General features: G+C 47.1%; 9 protein-coding genes across 9 annotated transcripts; 2 read left to right on the top strand and 7 right to left on the bottom strand. All coding sequences in view use genetic code 12, as the record gives it.

Moving 5' to 3' along the window:
* Window positions 1–185: 185 nt before the first annotated feature.
* On the top strand, window positions 186–2,012 carry DBP5 (ATP-dependent RNA helicase DBP5; the record flags this gene model as incomplete). Its single annotated transcript, XM_029034429.2, has 1 exon — window positions 186–2,012. The coding sequence occupies one exon, from the start codon at window positions 186–188 to the stop codon at window positions 2,010–2,012; it is 1,827 nt and encodes a 608-aa protein (XP_028889671.2).
* A 60-nt stretch (window positions 2,013–2,072) lies between these two features.
* Window positions 2,073–3,125, bottom strand: CJI96_0000206 (mitochondrial 37S ribosomal protein mS43; the record flags this gene model as incomplete). Its single annotated transcript, XM_029034428.2, has 1 exon — window positions 2,073–3,125. The coding sequence occupies one exon, from the start codon at window positions 3,123–3,125 to the stop codon at window positions 2,073–2,075; it is 1,053 nt and encodes a 350-aa protein (XP_028889670.2).
* A 289-nt stretch (window positions 3,126–3,414) lies between these two features.
* CJI96_0000205 (uncharacterized protein) lies at window positions 3,415–5,669 on the bottom strand (the record flags this gene model as incomplete). The annotated part of the gene is made up of 2 exons (XM_029034427.2): window positions 3,415–4,480; window positions 5,416–5,669. 2 exons carry the CDS (start codon window positions 5,667–5,669, stop codon window positions 3,415–3,417), a joined length of 1,320 nt encoding a protein of 439 aa, XP_028889669.2.
* A 573-nt stretch (window positions 5,670–6,242) lies between these two features.
* Window positions 6,243–7,763, bottom strand: CJI96_0000204 (uncharacterized protein; the record flags this gene model as incomplete). The annotated part of the gene is made up of 1 exon (XM_029034426.2): window positions 6,243–7,763. One exon carries the CDS (start codon window positions 7,761–7,763, stop codon window positions 6,243–6,245), a length of 1,521 nt encoding a protein of 506 aa, XP_028889668.2.
* A 1,369-nt stretch (window positions 7,764–9,132) lies between these two features.
* On the bottom strand, window positions 9,133–11,247 carry CJI96_0000203 (uncharacterized protein; the record flags this gene model as incomplete). The annotated part of the gene is made up of 1 exon (XM_029034425.2): window positions 9,133–11,247. One exon carries the CDS (start codon window positions 11,245–11,247, stop codon window positions 9,133–9,135), a length of 2,115 nt encoding a protein of 704 aa, XP_028889667.2.
* A 703-nt stretch (window positions 11,248–11,950) lies between these two features.
* POX1-3 (acyl-CoA oxidase) lies at window positions 11,951–14,077 on the bottom strand (the record flags this gene model as incomplete). Its single annotated transcript, XM_029034424.2, has 1 exon — window positions 11,951–14,077. The coding sequence occupies one exon, from the start codon at window positions 14,075–14,077 to the stop codon at window positions 11,951–11,953; it is 2,127 nt and encodes a 708-aa protein (XP_028889666.2).
* A 1,691-nt stretch (window positions 14,078–15,768) lies between these two features.
* Window positions 15,769–17,007, top strand: RNA1 (GTPase-activating protein RNA1; the record flags this gene model as incomplete). Its single annotated transcript, XM_029034423.2, has 1 exon — window positions 15,769–17,007. The coding sequence occupies one exon, from the start codon at window positions 15,769–15,771 to the stop codon at window positions 17,005–17,007; it is 1,239 nt and encodes a 412-aa protein (XP_028889665.1).
* Window positions 17,008–17,208: 201 nt separating this feature from the next.
* On the bottom strand, window positions 17,209–19,368 carry BUL1 (Bul1p; the record flags this gene model as incomplete). Its single annotated transcript, XM_029034422.2, has 1 exon — window positions 17,209–19,368. The coding sequence occupies one exon, from the start codon at window positions 19,366–19,368 to the stop codon at window positions 17,209–17,211; it is 2,160 nt and encodes a 719-aa protein (XP_028889664.2).
* Window positions 19,369–19,885: 517 nt separating this feature from the next.
* Window positions 19,886–21,499, bottom strand: FCY23 (Fcy23p; the record flags this gene model as incomplete). The annotated part of the gene is made up of 1 exon (XM_029034421.2): window positions 19,886–21,499. One exon carries the CDS (start codon window positions 21,497–21,499, stop codon window positions 19,886–19,888), a length of 1,614 nt encoding a protein of 537 aa, XP_028889663.2.
* Window positions 21,500–21,520: the final 21 nt, after the last annotated feature.

Here is a 21,520-nt window from a genome sequence, read left to right as displayed (position 1 = left end):
CTGCCAGGAATACCATCGAAGAGAGTACTCACCTCTTTAGTCTCTTTTCTAACTAGTTTGCAACCGTCCGCATTTGGAACCGACTGGTCCTGGTATTGCACCCGTACACCACCTTTGGCACCGAAATGTTCAGATCAATTTCGCTAAGAATTAAGGCCCCGAAAAATAAAACAAACAAAACCACCATGGCTGCAAATGGTGATAAGGATATCGGCGACTTGCTAGAGCATTTGTCGATAGCCGAGAAAGCGGGAAAGCAAGAGAATGTCTCCAAGGTTGAGACAGAACCAAGTGCCGCCGAAGACACTGTTGAAAAACCCGCCGAGAAGGAAGAAAGTCCTTCAAACGACACATCAAAGACGCAAGCGGAAGCCGAGAGCGTAGCTGAGCAATCCAATGATGTGAGGGCTGAAGAGACAAAGGCCGAGGATTTAAAGGAGGATTCAAAAGAAGAGCCTAAAAAAGAAGACAAAACAGACGCAAAGGAGACTAAGGTTGAGTCCAAAGAAGATGAACAAGCAGAAGTGAAGGAAGACACTAAGATTGAGGATTCGAAGGAAGAGCCTAGGCAGGAGGAAAAGGCTGATGGGAAGGAAGAGATAGACGAAGAGAATTCGAAGGAGGAGACCAAAGAGGGTGAAGCAGCAGCCGTGAAAGAAGGGTTGAAGGCGGAGACGCCCAAACCTGTGGAGGAGAAGAAGAGAGACAACAAAATTGACCTCGATGAGGCCAACAAAGACATCGAGGAACCAGACACGAACTTGATCAATTCGACATACGAGGTGAAAGTGAAGTTGGCTGACTTACAAGCAGACCCCAATTCGCCATTGTTCTCCGTCAAGAGATTTGAGGATTTGGGTTTAAGTGACGAGCTCTTGAAAGGCTTGTATGCAATGAAATTCAACAAGCCATCTAAGATTCAAGAAAAGGCCTTACCTCTTTTGTTGAGAAATCCGCCAATGAATATGATTGGGCAATCACAATCAGGTACCGGTAAAACAGCTGCGTTTTCCTTGACAATGTTGAGCAGGGTAGATGTTAAAATCAGAGCCCCCCAGGCTATCTGCTTATCCCCTGCTAGAGAATTGGCCCGCCAGACACTTGACGTGATTCAGGCTATGGGCAAATTTACTGAAGTCACATCAAGACTTGTTATTCCAGGCACGTACGATAGGGATTCTAGGTTTGAGGAGCACATTTTAGTGGGAACGCCGGGCACGTTGATTGACTTACTTAGAAAAAAACGTGTGAATCTCAAGTATGTGAAGGTATTTGTCCTTGACGAGGCAGACAATATGTTGGATGCTCAGGGGTTAGGTGACCAGTGCGTCAGGGTTAAAAAGATGTTACCAACCAATACCCAACTTGTTCTTTTTTCCGCTACCTTCCCCTCCGAGGTTCGTGAATATGCTGAAAGGTTTGTTCCAAACGCAAATTCTTTGGAGCTTAAACAGGAGGAGCTCAATGTCGCTGGTATCAAGCAGCTCACAATGGATTGTGACGGCGAGCAGAACAAATTCGAAGTGTTGTGTGAATTGTACGGCTTACTTACCATTGGTTCTTCCATCATTTTCGTTAGGACAAGGGATACGGCAGACAAAGTAGCTGCTGGCATGATAAGGGAGGGCCATAAGGTCTCTGTGCTTCATGGTAATTTGGAAAATGATGTGAGAGATCGTTTGATAGATGACTTCAGAGAGGGAAGGTCCAAGGTGTTGATTACTACAAACGTGTTGGCCCGAGGAATCGATATAGCATCTGTGTCGATGGTGGTGAACTATGATGTTCCTGTTGACAAGGATAACAGACCAGACCCCTCTACGTACTTGCACAGGATTGGAAGAACCGGTAGATTTGGTCGTGTTGGTGTGTCTGTGTCCTTTATCCACGACAGAAGGTCTTACGAGCAGATGGAGTACATCAGACAGTACTTTGGCGTACAAATGACAAGAGTCCCAACAGATGACATGGACGAGGTCGAAAGAGTTGTCAAGAAGGTGATCAAGGGTTAAATTCTTGTGAATGTATATAATGCTTGATAATATTTACAGATGATTAATGTATAAGGCAACTTAGTTCTCAAATGCAACTGACGGCTTGAAACGCTTTGGTGTTCTGGCCACAACTACGTCCCAATTAATACAATCCCACACATTGTCCAAATATGCAGCTTTACCAAACACACCATAATCAGGAACATATGTTTTCATTGATGCATCAATAGCCAAAAGGGGCATTAGCTTACGGTCGCTGTAAGAAAATGCTTCCTCAGCTTCCTCGATTGTGCCCAAAAAAATGTCATTCTCCTTAGGAGTATCTTCTTCAACTTCTTCTTCAAGCTCCTTACCTTCGATCTCCAGTCTTTCGCGTTGTCTCTTCCTAAGAGCTTCCTTCTTAGCCCTTTTTTGCTCCTTCAATTTCGTTATTTGTCCAGAACGAATAGAGTCATCCACTGTGCCAGCGTTGTAAGTGTTCATGACGGCCAACTTGTTGTAAGAAGGCTCAGGATTAGAGATCCCCGAGGTGGATCTCATGGCGCTGTCCGAATATGTGGCCTGGGCAACCAACCACGTGAGTCCATTGCCTTTGATTCCTTTGGCGCTGTTAAGAAGAAGAGTTCTGAACTCGGCAATAGACCCGAATGAGTCGATAATCCAATCCCTCAATTCGGGATCCGTAGGCTCATTTGGGAATTCTGTTTGAATGGTTGGCGTTTGTAGAAGTGCCAGCTCATCAGATTTCTGAATCCTATTCAAGTTTTGTTCATTTGGTTGTATGGATTCCATGACGAATTGCAAGTTGTGCAACATCAGGGCGTTCTCGTAAATGCGCTGCAACTCTGGTTTACTAAATGTCAATGTGATGAGCTCGCCCAAGTCCGTAGGAGGGTTTGAAACCAGCTTCTGCACAAGCTCAGCGTTGAGCCTATCAACTATAGCTTGACCTTGCTTGAACCAAAGCTGGTCCACCGTGTCAGCGGAGAAAAGACCATCGAACCCTTTCTTTGAGACTTTAATGTTTTCCAAGGTAGGCAAAGTTGGGAGAATGTACGATACGGAACGCACAAGTCGGTGGTTCACGCCTTGACGAAGCGGTCCAATCGAAGAGGATGCTATTCTAAACATTAATAATTGTAGTTGGAAGTTGGAGGTGGTTCTTAACTAGGTGGTACTAGAGAGTTTTGAAAATTTCTATGAAGTAGCGGTGCGCACACGACATATGCCAACCTGCGGAGCTGGACTCTGAGTAGACTAACTCGACCTACATCGTCAAAAAATTTTTTCGTGATACATTACAGAGCCGTCGAAACCTGAACGGCGTCTCACTATGTCCTCTTAGAGGCTTTCTCTCGAGCCACTTTTCTCAATCTCTATAATACAGCATGACGTCAAATGAGCACAATGAAGTTTCATCTTACTTCCTGCTAACCTTTAGACTCTTCACTCTTCTCAAAAACGACGATCCTTGCGCATCTTCGTCAGCGAAAGTAGTTCTTTGAAATTCTCCAGAGTTGTCATGCGAAGTTCTTGCTGATGTCAGTTCGCTGCCACTATTTTTGCGTAAACGGTGAACCAACGACTTCTTTCGGCCGATTCCACTGGAAGGTACATTCAAAAAGTCATCAGTCTTGGGAGCCGGAGCTCCATCAAGGAATGTGGTAGAGCCCAAACCCGCGGTCGATGGGCCATGAATTGGCTCTGCCTTTGCGTGAACATCAAATGCCATGACAGACGGGTTCTGCCTGGGGGTATACATCGATGATTGATCGGGTACTCTATTCGTTTTAGGACCGATCTGTGTGCTGCCATTCGAACCTGGGGCGCCGATAGAGCCGACAATTTCATTTTGATCTTGAGCGTCGCCAAATGCCATGTAAAGATGCGAGTTTTTGCTGTCGCCATCTGGCAAGGCCTTCATGGAAGTGTTGGGCCCATCAGCAGGGAACGCCATGACTGGCGCTGCCTTGGAATTCTTGTTTCTGTGAGGAGTACATGCGTCGAACGGCCCATCGTGATGGAACCTGCCACCAAAGAAGGCACTCACGTCCAACTTGTCAATGGTATCCAAACCTTTAGAATTGTGAGGCTCAACAGACTTCTTTTTTGGAGACTTGTTCCTTGATGACTTGTGGGAGCGACGCCTTCTCTCGTGATCCTTCTTGTGCCTTTCAGAGTCGCTGTGGGATCTTTGGGGGAGGTCGTATCTGTGGGGTCTTTCGGGTCTTTCGTATCTCTCCGACGTTCTCTCTGACGAAGAAGAGGCCTTTTCTTGTGGATAGTCCCGTGCAGCAGCGGAGTGGCCGGCTGCTTCTTCGTAAGACGGAGGTGGTGGTGCTGGTTTGGAGTCTTTGGCAGGGCGTGGGGGTTTTGTTTTGTTGGACACGGTATTGGAAGGCCTGACCGAAGTGGGGGGAGGAGGAGGGTCTCTGTGGTGCCTATACTCGCCAGTCATGGCGGCAGCGAAAGGATTGTTTGACATTCTAGGGAGTAGTTAGTAAAAAGCGGATGACAAAAATATGAACCGTGATATAACAGCAAAAACAGCAATGTGTCGTGAAGATAGGAGCAAAAAAAGTACAAGGCCTAGAGGCGCGCGAGGGTTGACGCTGCACCACAACTCAGGGCACTAGCATGAGCCGAAACGTCACCGTAATCACCATCAAAGAAGTGTCCTGCAGATCCCCGAACGTGGTGCGTGGCGAGGCTTTCCAAAAGTCGCAAGACTGCTAGGGCAATATTGAAACCCAAAGGAGATTAGAGAGAAAAAGTTAATTCCAATAATGTATGGGGTCTCTGTCTTAGCGAGGTCATGCCCTCCTCACCGCTTGGCGTCGCTTTTCTGATGGAATGTCGCGCCCAGCAATCTCTCGTTCGCTAACGTTGAAGCATGTTTGATACCGCTCGCACTGCGCACCTACATCTGTCTGGCGCTAGAGTTGAAAACGCGAACCTGGTTTCAGATTGAGCTCAGTGGCTGTACATGTCGGTATTACCGGAGACGAAGGAAGACATGGCTTCTGTGTAGTAACCTGATCTCCTTCTTTTGGGAATTGTGATACGGATTTTGAGATCATTGCTCTCCTTTCTTTTCCTGTGCCCCTTAGGAAAGTGTCAATCCTTGGTGGCGCCATTGCCAAGGTCCCTTAAACCGCGCCCCTCGATGGCTTTTGCTTATATTGACACTGCCTCCCTCGGAACATGGTGTAACCGAAATCTGACTTCCTAATCCAAGGCATGTCATCTTCTTAGGTGGTCTTTATCGCGATTGGGGCTTGCCTCTTGGGGATACAAACTTAAGCGGCTTTATTTCTCTCCTGTGTCATTGTATTGGAAATCATGAATTGAAAATAACAAACTGAAATATATAACACAAATGCTGTTTCTGTGACAAAATAAGTAAAACTTATACACATACCTTCCATAATTCACATCGCTATCGCTGCCTGTTCTTGAAGATGTGGGAAACGATGGTCTAACGAACACTTCACGCTCCTCGTCTGAATCTTCTATTAACGCCTTATTCTTCTCGATCCACTGCTCGAAGGCAGAGTTCGACAGTTGGACAGACGAGCCACGATTTCGAGGCGCCTCAAACTGACGAAAGGGATTGTTGGAAGAAAGCCGGCGGCTTAATGAAGCTCCTTCGGGGTCTCCGAAGTTCAGGTTCATGGCCAGGGTATCACGTAGGACTCAGAAGTAGCGAGCCAGGCTATAGCGAGAATAATCAAGTGGGTGAGGAAATCACTGATCTTTGAGGTGCTCACTCTGTGACGAGATCTAGACATCAAATGCCCCGGTACGCGCACGCCGTCGCGTTCCCTCTACCTGCCCTATGGGGACACGGATGCAGCTGGGAGGTGTCCCCACGAAGGGAGCGCCTTATTCAATTGTTCTCAAAGACAATGGTCCCAACCCGAATACGAAAACAGGAATGCTGCCGCGTCTCTGAATTATTCCAGATTGCGCCCGTCCAGAGTAGAAGTTAGTAGCCCCCGCGAGATTTAAACCCTAAAGCCCCGCATACAAGCGACGAACGGGAGATTACGCTTTCTTCTCACTTTTCCCGAGAACATAATGTGACACCCAAGCTTCACCCGAATCTGATCAGTGAAAGTGGAAAATGACAACGAAAGTGAACCGTCTAGCACACTCACACACCCGCTGCATCATTTCTCTGGGCGGTTAGCGACAGACGAGAAATTCAACAGCCCGATTTTTCTAAACAAGAAGTAGATTTGCCCCTTAAAACGAACTCCACGTCCAGTCCAGTGGTACGTTATTGCCCGTAGAGCTTCTCCTTCTGTCCCGAGAAGGACAGGGGCCAAAATGCGAAGGATTAATATCACTAATGGAGCTGAGACTGCTATCTAGTGTGCCGCCAGACACCGCCTCATCTTTGGAGCTGAAATCAAAAAACGGATTTTCGATGAATGCATATGGCACCGTAACTTCTTCTGGAGCTCTTTCCACCCGCAGATTTAGTGCTTGTACAAGTCGAAGGTAATTGTGGCCGCACGATTTGCATATTTTGCAGCTCTTAAACCGTTGCCGCATGCTTTCAAAACTGATGGGGTCTTGACTGAGATTGGCGAAAATAGGCACTACAAGGCGAGCTTTGGCGTCCATCATCACACCACTGGCGTTTTCTGATGAGCTCAGCGAGGCTGATATCGATGAAAGCACCGAAAGGCCACTAGAGTTAGACGAACTGCTTCCAGAGCGCTTTGACGGGCTGTTGATTGAAGTGCTGGATCTCGACAGAAGTTGGGCGTTCTTAAAAAGACAATCCCCACAATATAAGAACCCACAGAAGCGACAGTGGTGTCTTCGTTTGCGCTGGGGGCTGAAGAAATTGCCAAACACATCGAAGCATTTTGTGCAATGGTCCGTCGAGTGATTCGGCTTCCAATGCTCTCGTGTAGGTTCTATCAAAGTCTCTAAAGATGGCTCGTCATGCGCTGGCATCTTGAAAGGGTACTCCTTCATTTCGCATTCTGGCGACGACGTGTCGTATTCTACGTGGCCTGACAGTTCTGGTTCCTGGGCTGGCCTTAGCACCGCAGGCGTGCAAAGCGGCTTTTTCAAGCTGTAAACGTGCTGGAGTGATGGACCTATGACATCCACCAAATGACCATTAGATCTTTGCTTTGTTGCTAGTTCACAGGGAGCCGTTCTCTCTGCCGATGTTGTGTTTTCATTCAAGTTGAGCAAAGCCCGCTGAATCTTCAGCTGGCTCAGATGGACGGTCAGCTCTGATGTCTGCGAACGGCTCAGTCTTGCCGACTCGCCCGAATTGGATTTCTGCGATACTGGCGGCAGCGACAGCCCGGGAAAGTACGCATCGAGAAGCAGCAGCGATGAATTGTGTCTTAAAGGAAGCAGATTATGGCGGATTTTGGCGTTGAGGTCGAATGTGGCCGGCGTGTATGGCTTTTGCGGAGGGGACTCTGAGTCGGAAGGACCAGCCTCCGAAGAAATGTGTTTTGGTCCAGGCACTGGTGATTGTGGCAGATGCGTATAGTGAGAGGCCAGGGACATGCGAGGAGCTCTGATTTGTTCATCGTAGTTGATGTTGTTGAGCAGGGGCTTTGTGGACAACTTGCTTTCGTCATTCTGAGGGTTATTCTGTTGATTTGGGTGGTGAAGAAGGATCGAAGAGATGCCCGACGAGGTGTAGACGGATTTGATGGGCTTCTTGGAGAAGGAGAATGGCGGTAGCAGCTCCTGAGGCTCGACAACAGACTCAGAAGCCTTCTCGGACATTCGAAGGATGAGGAAAAAGGTAGAAGTTGGTACCGGTGAATTCAGGGACAAGCCAGAGAGATAGACTGAGGCGATTACGATCTGCAGGACATGATGAGTTCTGATAAGAGGAAAGGTTGGATACCAAAGCAAGGGCCACTTAGGTAAAACGCGGAGGCCAAAGTAGCTGATGCAGCGATATCAGGCCGTCAAAAATCATTGGGCAAAGTTCGTGTTGATAGTAGCCCGGAAGGTGATGATGGAAACTTCCAGGTCTTCTCCCTGCACAGGCACCGATAAGCAATAAGAGAACTGTAAATTACACATAGGCACAAGCGCCTTTCGCCGCCGCCATACAGGCGCAACTATTGAACCGCCCAGCGAGGTCAATCATCTAGCGGCTCCCCCTAAGATGCAGTCGAGTCACTCAGGAACGACAGAATGAAGAGCTAAAACTACAGATTGAAGAGGGCGTTTGAAAAATAAAAAAAAATGGAAAAACGTGATGAATTAATAGTACATATTCCGTGTGTAGCGTTGGCGGTCTAGCAGTTTAATCCCTCAACACCACGTACAAGGCGTGGATGATAGCAGGGAACCAGATGAAGATACAACAGACAATGTTGATCCAAAACTGGGTATCAAGGCCCACCTTCATGAAGACGGCCAATGGGGGCAAGAATATAGCTGACGTTAGTATTGGTTGAATGGCAGTATTGAAGTTGGAAGAGTGGGTCCACAAAAATTGTTGTGCTGGCATTAAAACTGAGGCCCAAGATATCACTCGTATATAGGACCCAATCAGACTCGCCCTTACATACCCAAAATGCATCCGACAATCTTTTCGCTGTTCATTGTTGGTGGCGGGAGGTTGTGGGTAGTTGGAGGAGGAAAAGAAGAGAGACGAGGTGGTGGAATGTATTTGTTGGAGCGACCGGGCCTGCAGCTAGCCCATATTTTCCCTGGCTTGTCTTGGTGTCCATCATGAAACTGCGGAAAGAACCTCGGGCGTGTGCACAGAGGGTGTCTGGCGACTGACCATTTGCTACAGAAGAAGTGGACAAATTGTCTTGGTATGTGGCCTGGGGAGACCGGTCGGTCCGAGTATTTCCGTGACAAAATGGTGATGGCGGTACTTGCTATCTTTGAAATAGCATGATTTTTATTCGGATGGGCTCGTGCTCAATTTGTGGCTCCGATGCGGCCGCCGCCTGTCTATTACCGAGTCGCTTATGCTGCTCGAGCCTGTGCGATCTCACATTGGCGTCCATTTTAAGTGTATCGAACTTGGCGATATTTTGCATTGTCGAAGTCGTTGCGCTGAAAACCCTCTACATTTTTTCTTTTATTTTATTTTGTTTTGTACCTTAAATCGTATTCACCTATGTATTTACGATGACAATTTCTTGGATGCTTCGGTGTCTCGTTCAAACCTGGCTCTCTGAAGCACTGATCCACGGTTCAACATATCCTCCAAGTCCAGCGAGTATGGCGCCTTGGTCTTAGTAGGGTCGTTGTGCGTCTTGACAACCTTAAAGTAGTTCTCGTACAAGTTGCCGTCGTAGACACCAATGGCAGAGTTCAAGAACCCGTCTGGCTGCTGGAAGGAGTCAACCAAGGGGATGGCCTGGCCCCTGACCTCCAAGCACGAAGCTGGAACAAACTTGGACGAGATGGCCAACGAGAGCTGTGGCTTGACAACAGCGTAAGAGACGAAGTCACGAGCAAATGCCTCCAACACGTTGGTCAAGAAGTACAACTTGGTCACCTTCGACAAAATGTAGGAGATCTCTGGCTTCTGAGCCTTTCTGGTGGCAAGGAAAAGAGTCTCCAACAAGTAGTGATGAGCATGCAACTTGGACAACAACACACGCTCGTAAGAGACAGCATCCCAAGACTCCAACTGCTCCTGTTTCTCGGCAGCAGCAGCAGCGACTCTCACAATCAATACTTCAAGAGCACGAAGCACCTCAATAGCAGTCAATTGGTCCTCACGTTTTAAGTAGTAACGTCTGTTGAGGTACTCCTTGGCGTCCAGCAAGTAATGAGTCGAACCCTTAATCTTGACATCCTTTTCGAGCACCGTCTGGATATTCTTGATCAATGTCCGACCAGCAGACATACCCAACACGTTGTTGTCACCTTCCCAGGTACACTGAACAACCCAGTCTGCGTAGGACTTACCAAAACCAGAGTATGCCGAGTATCCGCTACCACCACAGGCCTGTCTAGTTTCAGTGATACACTGCTCAGCCAACCAGGTGAGGGTAGACTTAAGAGCAGCTGAATCGACAAAGAGAGACTTGGTGTTGGCCAAAGCGGCGTAGATGGCCTTTTCGTTCTTTTTGGCCACCGCATCTTCCAAAGTCTTAACGGTTTCAGCATGCTGTCTTTCCAAACGGTCGGTACCAAGACCCATGGCGTAAGCCAAGGCCAAGTATGGCATGAGACGACGCTGGTGCAATGGGTAGTTGATCAACTGAGTCTCCTCCTTTTCGTCCTCACGCTGGTCACTCTTGAACTGGCGTCTGCCCACGGCGTATCTGGTAGCAATGGTGACAAAACGAGCACAGATACGGTAACTGTCAGAAGCCATACCAACACGACCTTGCAAGAGAGAAATGTAAGACAACTGCTCCAATGGAGGCAATTCGACCTTACCGGAACGGTCAACCTTACAGAACTTCTGCAACATGAAGAATCTGGGGATTCTCACCTTGGAGAATTGGATCCAACCATTGTCCACACCCTCACGGCCCATCTTAGAGCCGATATCACCAATGGCCACACCAGGCATCAACTGGTGTCTTGAGTCTCTCAATGGCACCACAAAGGTCTTGACACCGTAGTCCTTGCCCTTGATGATCAAACGGGCATAAACCACACAGTGAGTGGCAGAGTGGGCAGCGCCACCAATCCACCACTTGGTTGCGCCAATGTGGGGGGTGTTGATGATGAACTCGTCAGTCTTTTCATCAAAAGTGGCAGTGGTCTCAACACCGGCAGCGTTGGAGCCGTGTCCCAACTCGGTCATACCGAAACATCCCCACAACTGCTTCATGTGGCGAGCCTCCTTCTCCACACACCAGTAGTTGTACTGGGCGTCAGTACCATTACCACGAATACAATTGATGAAGAGACCCAAGTTGACGGAAATACGAATGCCCAACGAGGGGTCGTACACAGTCATCAAGTTCAATCTCCTCCAGAAGTCCTCGTAGGGCTCATTTTCCACGTACTGAGTCATTCTGGCGATTCTCGCGGTGGTCTGTTCTCTGTTCTCATCACGAGAGAGCTCGTAGTCCCGGAAAGATGGAGCCAAGATTGGGTCTCTCTCCAAAGACTGGTAGAGCTCCAAAATCTTCTGGGCCTTCTCAGGAGAACCTTCAATGACAGCGTGCATGTCAACTGGGTCGAAAGTGGCATTAGCCCTTTCCTCGGCAATCAGTGTGGCCGGATCGGGGCCTGGCGAGGTGCTTACAAGCGACTTACTCTGGAGGACCATGTTGAAGAAATGAAAATTGAAGCGTAATGATCACTGACCGGTCCAGGACCCATGAGCTTATATAAGGGCGGCACTGCAGGGCCACTGGCTCCCTCCAGGCCACGCGCGAAAAATAGGTGCACTTTGTGGGGTACTTTCTTTCACAAGACTAGGGTGGGCTTTTCCACGGAACACAAAGAGGGCAGACAGAAAAAAAAAAAAAAATTCGAGATGGACCGGGCGCAAACCAATGTGGAAGGAGGCGAATCAGGCGATTTGCAAGTGACAACCCACTTCATGTTGTATTTTATTTCTGTTAAAGTTTCTACTAATGATTTTTTGGATGGTCTTGCATACCCCACGTTTTAGCTCAGAGACTGGGGTGGTCCTGGAGCGTAGTACTCTTTTGGGCAGCGCCCTCTGCTCAGGAGGCTCTATTATGCCTGCCATTGTAAGAAGACTATGGTACAACGGTTTTTTGGTTTGTGACGAGGCTACGGGGAGGGAATGCCGGACTAATCATCGGCCATTTGCATGAAGGTGGCTCCCTCTATTCCCATTACTACTTTTTGGTTGTGGTGCGTAACCTCGGATTCTCGTTACCTTGTTCTCGGCTGCAAAATGCGGCCCTCACCGTTTGGCGCTATTCACTATCTTTCCTTCAACCCTCGGTGTCTGTATCCTACAAGTAATTGACATAAACATGAAATAAATTCTAGATGACTTATTTGGATAAAAGGGCAGCGGCAGCAGCACTCTTGTCACCTCTCTCTCTCTCTTCAAGAGCAGCTCTGTTCAAGGCAGTCTCAAAAGCGGCGCTGTAAGGAGCCTTGGTGTTCTCTGGTGGGTTGCTCTTCTTCACAGTGTCGAAGTAGTTCTCGTAGATGTTACCGTCGTAACGAGCAATTGGCGCATTGATGAAGGTGTCAGAGTACATGAACGAGTCGGTGTAGGCAACCACGTTGGGTCTGATCTGCTTACACAACTCAGGGAGCTTCTTGTTGACGACTTCGTTGAGCACAGCTGGTGGCACAATGTTGTTGCTCAAAAGATCACCACCAAACTTCTCAAACACAAAGCTGGCAGCGTGCAACTTGCCCAATAAGATCAAGTGAGAGTTTAACTCCTTGTGCTCGTTGGTTTCGATTCTTCTGTAGAATTCGTTCAAGTGGTAGAAGTGAGCATTCAACTTGGAGAGAACCAAAGATGGGGCACCGACAGCGTCGAAGTTGCCGTTGTTCTCCTTCAAGACCTCGGCGCCGTTGAGGGCAACTCTGGTCATCAAAACCTGAATAGCCTTCAAAGTGTTCTTTGGCTCAAGCAACTCGTCAGCGGTCTGGAAGACAAGCTTGTCGTTGGCCCACTCCTTTGCTTCGTTCAAGAAGGCAACAGAGCCCTTTTGCTTCTTACCAGTCTTCAACACCTCAACAGCGGCTCTGATCAATGGCTTACCGACCGACATGGCCAAAATGGAGTTGTCACCTTCCCAAGTACATTGGACGACCCAGTCAGCGTAACCCTTACCAAAACCGTTGTAAGAAGAATAGCCAAGACCACCACATGCCTGTCTACATTGGTCGATGGCGTCAGCACACAACCAAGTAGAGGTGGACTTCAAAGCAGCGGAGTCGATGAACAAGGACTTCATGTCGTTCACAGACTTCATGATCTTACCCATGTCGCCCGCGGCCACGGCAGCATCCAAAGTGTCCAAGGTGCTCTTGATGGTGTGCTCCAACTTCCAAGCACCAGCACTGAAAACGTAAGCCTGAGCCAAGAATGGGATCAATCTTCTCTGGTGCAATGGGTAGTTAAGCAACTGAGTTTCGGTGCCATCGGCCTGCGAGGCAGACTTGAATTGTCTTCTACCAATGGCGAACCTAAGAGCAATGGTGGCGAAACGAGCAGTCCATCTGAAGGAGTCCATCACCATAGAAACTCTACCGCCAAGCAAAGCAGAGTAGGCTAATTGCTCCAAAGGTGGCAAGTTCACCTTACCTTCTCTGGAAACCTGACAGAACTTCTGTAACATGAAGAATCTTGGGATTCTGACAGAAGAGAATTGGATCCAGCCATTGTCAATACCATCTCTGCCCATCTTGGAACCAATGTCACCCACAGTGACGCCGGGCATCAAGTTATGGTCAGCATCTCTCAAAGGAACGACGAATGTCTTGACACCATAGTCCTTGCCGTCAACGATCAATCTGGCGTAGACAGCACAGTGGGTAGCCGAGTGAGCAGCACCACCAATCCACCACTTGGTGGCACCGATATGAGGGGTGTTAATGATGAACTCATCGGTTTCCTTGTCAAAAGTAGCAGTGGTTTCCAAACCAGCAACGTTAGATCCGTGAGCCAATTCGGTCATACCGAAACATCCGTAGAGGCCCTTCAACTGGCCTGTCTCCTTCTTCTTGGCCCAGTAGTCCAACTGCTCAAAAGTACCATTACCGCGGATACAGCCCAAGAACAAGCCCAAGTTAACACCAATACGGGTACCGGTCTGAGGGTCAAGCACACTCAAGAGCGACACTCTCTGATTCCAAGTCTCCTGGGAGTCATTCTCGATGTACTGAGCCAAGCGAGCAATTCTTACCGCAGTGTTCTCTCTCTGCTGGTCCTTGGTCAAGTCGTAGTACTTGTTGCCAGTGGCCAAGATTGGGTCTCTGTCGAGCTGCTGCACGAGTCTCTTGAACAGTCTCGACTTTTCAGCGGTCTCCTCCAAGAAAATGTGCATTTTGTTAGGGTCGAACTGGCCCTTGGCTCTTTCGGCCAAAAGCAAAGCTCTGGGGTTTGGAGCTGGCGTGGAGTCAACAAATCCACTCACCTGGTTGTCTGTGTCGGCCATGATGAAGTTATTTTTTTTTTTATTTTAAAAAAAGGTAAATGGTAGTAGTTATTCGTGTGGAGGAAATTGATCTTTATATACAAGTGAATTTCCAGTAACCGGGGTGCAGGTTTGTGGAGAAGGGGTATCGAGGGCGCTGATCCGAGGGCTGGACGGACCGAGGAAAAAAGTTGCTCAAGGAAATCCGCGAGAACACACTGGTAAAAAAACGGCCTCTTTTTCTCTTTGTCCGCGTTTCGTGGCCCCCAGAGGTGACGCTACACAAGTTTTTGTGTCTGCTTCGGTACCGCTTCTGCCGATGGAGTTAATGTCGACCAGCCAATACTAAGCGGACTATTGACGCCTATGTCGCCGGTCTTTTGAATTTGTGTAGCTTTTTTCGTCGTCAATTATAAGGGTTTCTTTTTCATGTTCTTGCTCACTTGTCGGCCCTTGCATTCCCCTCTGTCAAAATCTCGGACGCTATTGTCTTTGGTGCCCGGTTCCATTTACAATTGGATACTACCTTCTCCAAGTTTGATCCTCTCCATTGTAGAGATTTCTTTGAGTCTTCGGACTTTGCTTATATCCGTGGCCGTCCAGCACGATTTGGGCTTGCTTCTTGCCAAAGAAAAGGGAGTTGTCTACTAAGCATGAGAAATTGTTTCTGATCATGCCACTTTCTGTCAGTGATCGGATCCCCGGCTGGACCGCAAGAACCCCGGTTTCTACATGATACGATTTGGTCCATTTTGCTTGTCATCGTTAAACTTTCATTGCGCTATGTACAACTTTTCATTGGTTTAGTGAGTGATCCTGCTGGATGATTAAATTTGAGGAACCAAGACGTCCATCAATGGAGACTGGATGAACCAGACACCGGCGGCAAAAGCGGCGGCATGGAGCCCAACCTTAAAAAATGGAGACTCTTTGAGCTGCTGGTAAGTCGACTGAGGAGGAACTTTGGCAGGCATAGCTTATTTGATTATTTCGTCGGTAGGATAAAAATCTTCACTTCTCGTTCATTGCTCACCGAATTTTGGTGGAAGGTGGTCACGTGCCGAAAACACCCTCAAATCACTAGCAGTTGGGTCTAAATCACGCCATACTTTTACATGATAAGGCTAGAAAAGCGGGGAGCGGTGGTACTCATTCATCAATGACGTTGGATGACTAAATCTTTTTTTTTTTTTTTTTTTTTTTTGGCTGTAGACTTAAGATGAAGTAGGTGTGGTTTTTTCTTGTAGATTTCCGCAGTAGCCCACAACTAGCAGAGGAAAACTGAGAAATGGTACTAGAAGGAGTCTTGAAAGTCAAAAAAACGTCACCTTTTATTCGGTTGAACTCCTGTAATTCAAGAACGGATCGTACTAGGAGCGCTACTAGTTTATTTAGATAGAACTGGATTTTTTAGTTGATTGGAGTATCAAAGATTATGTTCGATTATGTGCACAGACGAGAGTTGCAAATGCGCAGTCAAACGTACCTGAACGGCATCAGTCTAGCCAGCGCTGCTGCCTTCAGAGGGTTTTTGGCAATATTCTTGTTTGTAGAGTAAGAAGCAGATGAGCGAAATGGATATCAAAAATATTCATTGATTTGTGGGTCCTTCTGTGTTCCACTGCAATAGCGTTTTCCTGGTGGCTCCTACATCACCGCCACATGCAGTCGGTTCACATCTCGTCTTGTAATAGCTACCAAAGAATCAGGCAATGACTAAGAATACACCCATTACACCTGAAAATACATTTTCCTTAGCCGGCAAACAGCTTAAGTTCGATACTGCCAAAGATATCAACAGCTACTTGGACGATTTGACCGCTCAAAAGGATGTCGTCAAAATCGACTTCAGCGGAAACACCATTGGCGTTGAAGCTTCTGAAGCTTTGGCCAATGCCCTTTTGAAACACAGTGAGACACTTGAAGAGATCAACTTCTCTGACTTGTACACAGGTAGATTGAACACTGAGATTCCTCAGTCGTTGAACCACTTGTTGCCCGCATTATTGCAATGCCCAAACTTGACCACCATCAACTTGAGTGATAATGCCTTCGGCTTGCAAACTATTGACCCAATCGAGTCTTGGTTGGCCAAAGCTGTGTCCATCGAACATTTGATCTTGTCCAACAACGGTATGGGCCCTTTCGCTGGCGCAAGAATTGGTAAATCGTTGTTCAAATTAGCTCAGCAAAAGAAGAAGTTGGGCAAGAATTCGTTGAAGACTTTTATTTGTGGTAGAAATCGTTTGGAGAATGGCTCTGTGAACTATTTGGCTATTGGATTGAGGGCTCACAAAGACCTTGAAACTGTTAGATTGTATCAAAACGGTATCAGACCAGCAGGTATTTCCAAATTGGTCTTACAAGGTTTGTCCCACAACTCTAAACTAAAGGTGCTTGATTTGCAAGACAACACGATCACCACGTCTGCTGCCATTGGTTTGGCAAGTTCACTCACAGCTTGGCCGGAGTTGACTGAGTTGAACTTGAATGACTGTTTATTGAAGCCAAAGGGCTCTCTTTTGTTGGCTAATCATCTTTTAGAAGGAAATGAGAGGCCAGCATTCGAGAAATTGAAGTTGCAATACAACGAGTTGGAGGGTGAGGCTTTAGAGAAACTTGTGAAGGCCGTTCAGGAGAAGTTGCCGAGCTTGAAGCTCCTTGAATTAAACGGTAATCGTTTCGAAGAAGACTCTGAGCATATCGATGCCATCACAGCAATGTTTGAGGAGAGAGGTAGTGGTGAACTCGATGAATTAGACGATTTAGAGGAAATTGACAGCGAAGAGGAAGAAGATGATGATGACGAACAAGACCCTGCTGTTGATGAAGAATGTGATTCCGACTTGGACCAGCTTGAAAAGGAGTTGGCAGGCATCAGCGTCGAGGACTCAGATAAAAATGTCGACAGCCTCGCCGACGAGTTAGCATCTACACATATCAAAAGCTGATAAATATATACATACTCGTGACCTAATAAATATATTCAGAGATCATCTCAATCCGATCTTGTTGCTGCTTTAGCGATATTAACTGGTAGTTTGCATTCGATACATTGATTCCCAGAAAAGCGAAGGACGAAACGAAAGTAGTATAACCTGGACATCAAGCAGGTTTGGAAACTTGGGACCAATGTGAATTCATCATAAGACTTATAATCCTTTCCCTTGGGCGGGGCATCCACCAGCATCTTTTTGGCCTTGGTGACATCGACGCAAAGTGAAAATTTTTTTCTTATACAGATCACCGTCCAGACGGCTCCATGGAATCTTTACCCCATTGACACAAGGCTTTGGATTTGCGGCTGTAGACTCGTCTTTTACACACATGTCTTCAAGGACAAGTCTGTTATATTTCTCCTCGACTTTAGACAATGCGGCAAGATCCTCGACCATGCCTTTCTGGACCTGAAAGTTTGTGGTGCCCAAGACCTTGAACAAATTATACAACTCTCCCGCATATTGTTGCATAGGATGCTTTACAATATGTGTAAAATCATCAATTGATTGACCACAATCATCCATCTTAGACGTATTCTTGAACAAGAACTCATGATTCAATTCTATTGGAATTGGGCGATTGTTTGATTTTAATGTGAACACCACCAATTCACCATATACTGAGAGAATCTCAGGTGGCTTTACTTCGACATCATCTCGATTGCGACATGGCGAATATGTAATTTCGAAAGGAATCTCGACTTTCCAGGAAGATGGGTCTATAGGTCCTCTAGTTCTAAACCGCTTCGGTGAAATATAGCTCAAGAGGTAATCGATTTTTGGGGTCGAGAGCATTATTGAGCCTAGCTCTTTAGACCTGCTAAAGAGTGATTTCTTTCGGTAAGGAATAGCAATATCATATGACTTCGGAACGTGATAAGTAGCTTTCACATCACGGGCGTGTGAATCTCTTGTGAATAGTTGTTGTGACTTGACATGATCATTACGGGCTTCCCGTTGTACAGCTTCTTCTGCGGCGATACGGTGACAAAGAAGAGCGTCATCTCTGCAATCCAAAGTCTTGATCGCTTTACAAAGCTCTTTTCCAACGGCAATGCGCTCCTTAATTTGCTCCACAAAATTGTCGTACGTGACCCTGGTGACTCTATTATTGGCCATCTTCTCCGCATCGCTAGGAATATTAGTCTCCTGAAGGATACGGATGAAAGATCCTGCTTCCTTTAAGATGACGAACTCATCACCCTTAGCGTTTATCAACTTGCATCCCTTGGCATCAGTCATGGTAGCATCATATTTCGAAGCTTTACCGATGAATCTGGCCCATAAGCCATGGCTAATCGAGGTATCTACAAAAGAAAAGTCGTTGATCATTTTGTCCGACTTTTTCCATTGTTCCCTTTCAGTCGGGCAAGTTCCTAACGTCGGAGGCAATTCTGTATGGCCAGGAAGATTGTGATCGTTGCATTCTGTGTCTAGCAATCTAGTAGGGATTTTAAAAGTGAAAAATCGTTTGTAAAGAATGCCAGGATACACCATCCTTTCAGGACCAATGGACAACTGGGACTTGTCCAAAGGGTCGAACAAATATGGGCAACAGTAAGTATTATCTTTTTCTGAAAGCAAACGATTTACCGAGACAGGATTCCAAGATGCAGCGAAATCATACATTTCCAAGAACTTGCGTATCTTGATTGGCTGCCTCGACTTGACGTTATTTTTGTCCGATACAATGAAGTTTCCGTCAAAATGCACATAGAACATATCAAAAGGAATCGGTTTGGTGCCTTCGTTCTTGATATAGATAAACCCATTTAAATAGTCTCCTTGCTTATATTCGTAAAGGGAAGGGTCAATTATCTCAGGCTTTACACCACGCTCACCCACGTCTTTCGTGAAGTGAAAGGATAACTTCACCGCATTGGACATTTCATTATCCGTGCCTGTCAAATTACGCAAGTGTGAAAAGTTATCCAAAATTGTTTCTCTCCAAGAGCTGCTGGACTCATCGGCCACAATGAAGCTGCCGTCACTCAGACCAACCAGATCGGATCTTGAGTTGTTTCGGTAACTCGTATCACTCTGAGACACGCTGGTGATTTCTGTGTTCAATTCGCTAGACAAGTGAGAGGAGACAACCCTACTAGAGCTATCACACTTCGAATACGAGCCTGGCCTTGCAAAATTATCAGACTGTTCCGTGTACTGCGGAGGGTCCTGGTCTCCAGTAAATGTGGAGTGATACATGTAGTAGGAGGGCAAGATGGTCCAGATGGGATCCTGAGGTTTACACATTGGCTTGGAGGAGTCGCCGTCGTCGTCGTTGTCATCTTTCCGATCATCTTTCCGGTTCATTTGAAAATTGAGAATTCTACCTCTAAGAGAGTGACTCCAAACGACGATCTCCTCTTTACTTATAACTTGCACTCATTAGTCAGCTGCTATGAGTCAAAGCCAGTCGGGTGAGGCTTAATCGAGAGCGGCGCTATATGATTGTTCGCGCTGCCGCACGATGTACGGGGGAGGGTGCGATCTGTTCCAAGAAGCCAGAAGAAGAAAATACCTTTATTTTTTTTTTTCTTCGTAAACGGCCCTGGCGCAGACAATAATGCGTGCAGAGTGTTTACGGTTATGGAGACGGGGGTTTCGTCAGGGCTCACGGAAACGATGAAAAAGCAATCTTGGGATCCTAGACGTTTGCAATTGCCCTTTAAAAACCACAGCATCGAGCGGCTCGACAAAAATTTTTTTTTCTTCCATTTTTTTAGTCTGCAACCTTTGTGTATACTTCCCACATTGGTGAAATTTTTCTCGTACTTGATTCTCAATTTCCGCGTCCTTCACGGTTCCGTGCAACCCGTTTCCGTTCCACTCACCTGCCATACTTTTTCAACTCTACGTAGCGAGCCCAAGGGTACACTACTCCACTGAAGCCCATGCAAAGCCACATGGCAATATCGCCTCCTTCTTCCCCACCGACTTTTCTCGCCAATGGCCCGACCCAGTACGCTTGTGACATGCCGACGGCAGCTCCCGCGGCCCCGAACAAAAACGCTAGAGTAGCCGCCAAACCTTGGGTGAGCCGCGTGTAGTCGTTCCAGATGGCAAAATTGTAGAAAACGTTGGGTCTTTTTTTGTAGAGACCCACAGGGCCATCGATTTTGTGCGCACTAGCGGCAATATCCTCGTTTTCCTCCGTGTAGAGGTGGTGGAAGCGATGGCTGCGAAAAATGGTGTTTTCCTCAAGTAGCATTATGAAGTACATCAGAATCCAGTATCCAACCATCGGAAGAAAATTGCCCAAGATGTCCGAAAACTTGTTGCGTCCGACAATAGCGCAGACGAGGTAAATGGCTGTGAGCACAATGGCCCATACCCACCGAGGAATCTTCGCCAAGGGAATCCCAATGAGCTGCACCCCGAATGCAGCAGAGTAAGTGTTGAGGATGTTGTTTGATATAAGTGATAAGAATATCAAAATAAGCAAAAACTTGCCACCTCCACCCCATGCTTTAAATGCCTCATTTAGGAGACCTCCCATGCCCATGGTAGCGTAGGCCTCTCCCCAAGGGGTATAGTTTAGAGCAACATTACCAATCAAAATGGCAGCGGTACCCACAAAAGTAGTCGGAATCCAGATACCAAAAAATGTGAGGGAAAAAATTTGGATATCTGGAGTATCCTCAGGGAACAAGATGTAGTAGTCAGATGCAATAGAGCCCCATGTCGACGTGATGGAGAAGCACAATGAAAAGAACGAGAACATATTGCCCTTGACAGTGTCATGGTCGACGTTTGGAGCGTCTGCATTCAGGAGATATTCAAATTTCCTGGAAGATACCACGTATAGCATCAAGAATGCAAAGTTCACCGGGAGACTTAGAAATGCCTCTACCCGAAGCAAGTAGTGGATTCCTCCAATGGAGACACATAGCGACACCCCGGCAATAATGACAATGGCAGCAACGAGAGGAACTTTCTCGTCACTCATGGAAGCGAGAATTTGTCCCCCAACCACACAGTTCACCACAGACCAGCCCATCACACCGATGATACTTACCAAACACACCAATTTCACAAACCACCATCCAAATAAAAATCTGGCACTGACCATCTGTCTGCACCCAGAACGAGGGCCCATGAGGGAGCAGTAGGCGGCCACAAGACACCCTAATGTCATACCCACAATGCCAGTGATGGCAGTATTTTTCAATCCCAAGCCAAAAAGCAACGGCCCCAAGTAAAATGACGACATCGAGGACAAGCCTCCACAAGCAGAAAGCCAGAGTCCCATGACGGTAATAAATTGCTTTCGTTTATTCACTGCTCTTTCATACGGCTGGATCCTTTCGATTCCTCTTGCTTCGACCCCCAATGAGTCAAGCTTGTCTGAGAAGCGCTTGAACAAGCCATATGCTCTTATTTCATCGGAGGATTCCAGCACTGCGTCCAAGGTGCTCTCCTTGGCGGCAGAACTCTTTTTCATCTATGGAATTTTCTTGTTAGA

Source organism: Candidozyma auris, chromosome 1 (genome assembly GCF_003013715.1).
Source record: "Candidozyma auris chromosome 1, complete sequence".
NCBI classification, from domain to species: Eukaryota; Fungi; Ascomycota; class Pichiomycetes; order Serinales; family Metschnikowiaceae; genus Candidozyma; species Candidozyma auris.
The sequence above is the reverse complement of the archived record's forward strand: the minus strand, read 5'-3'. Positions and strand labels throughout refer to the sequence as shown.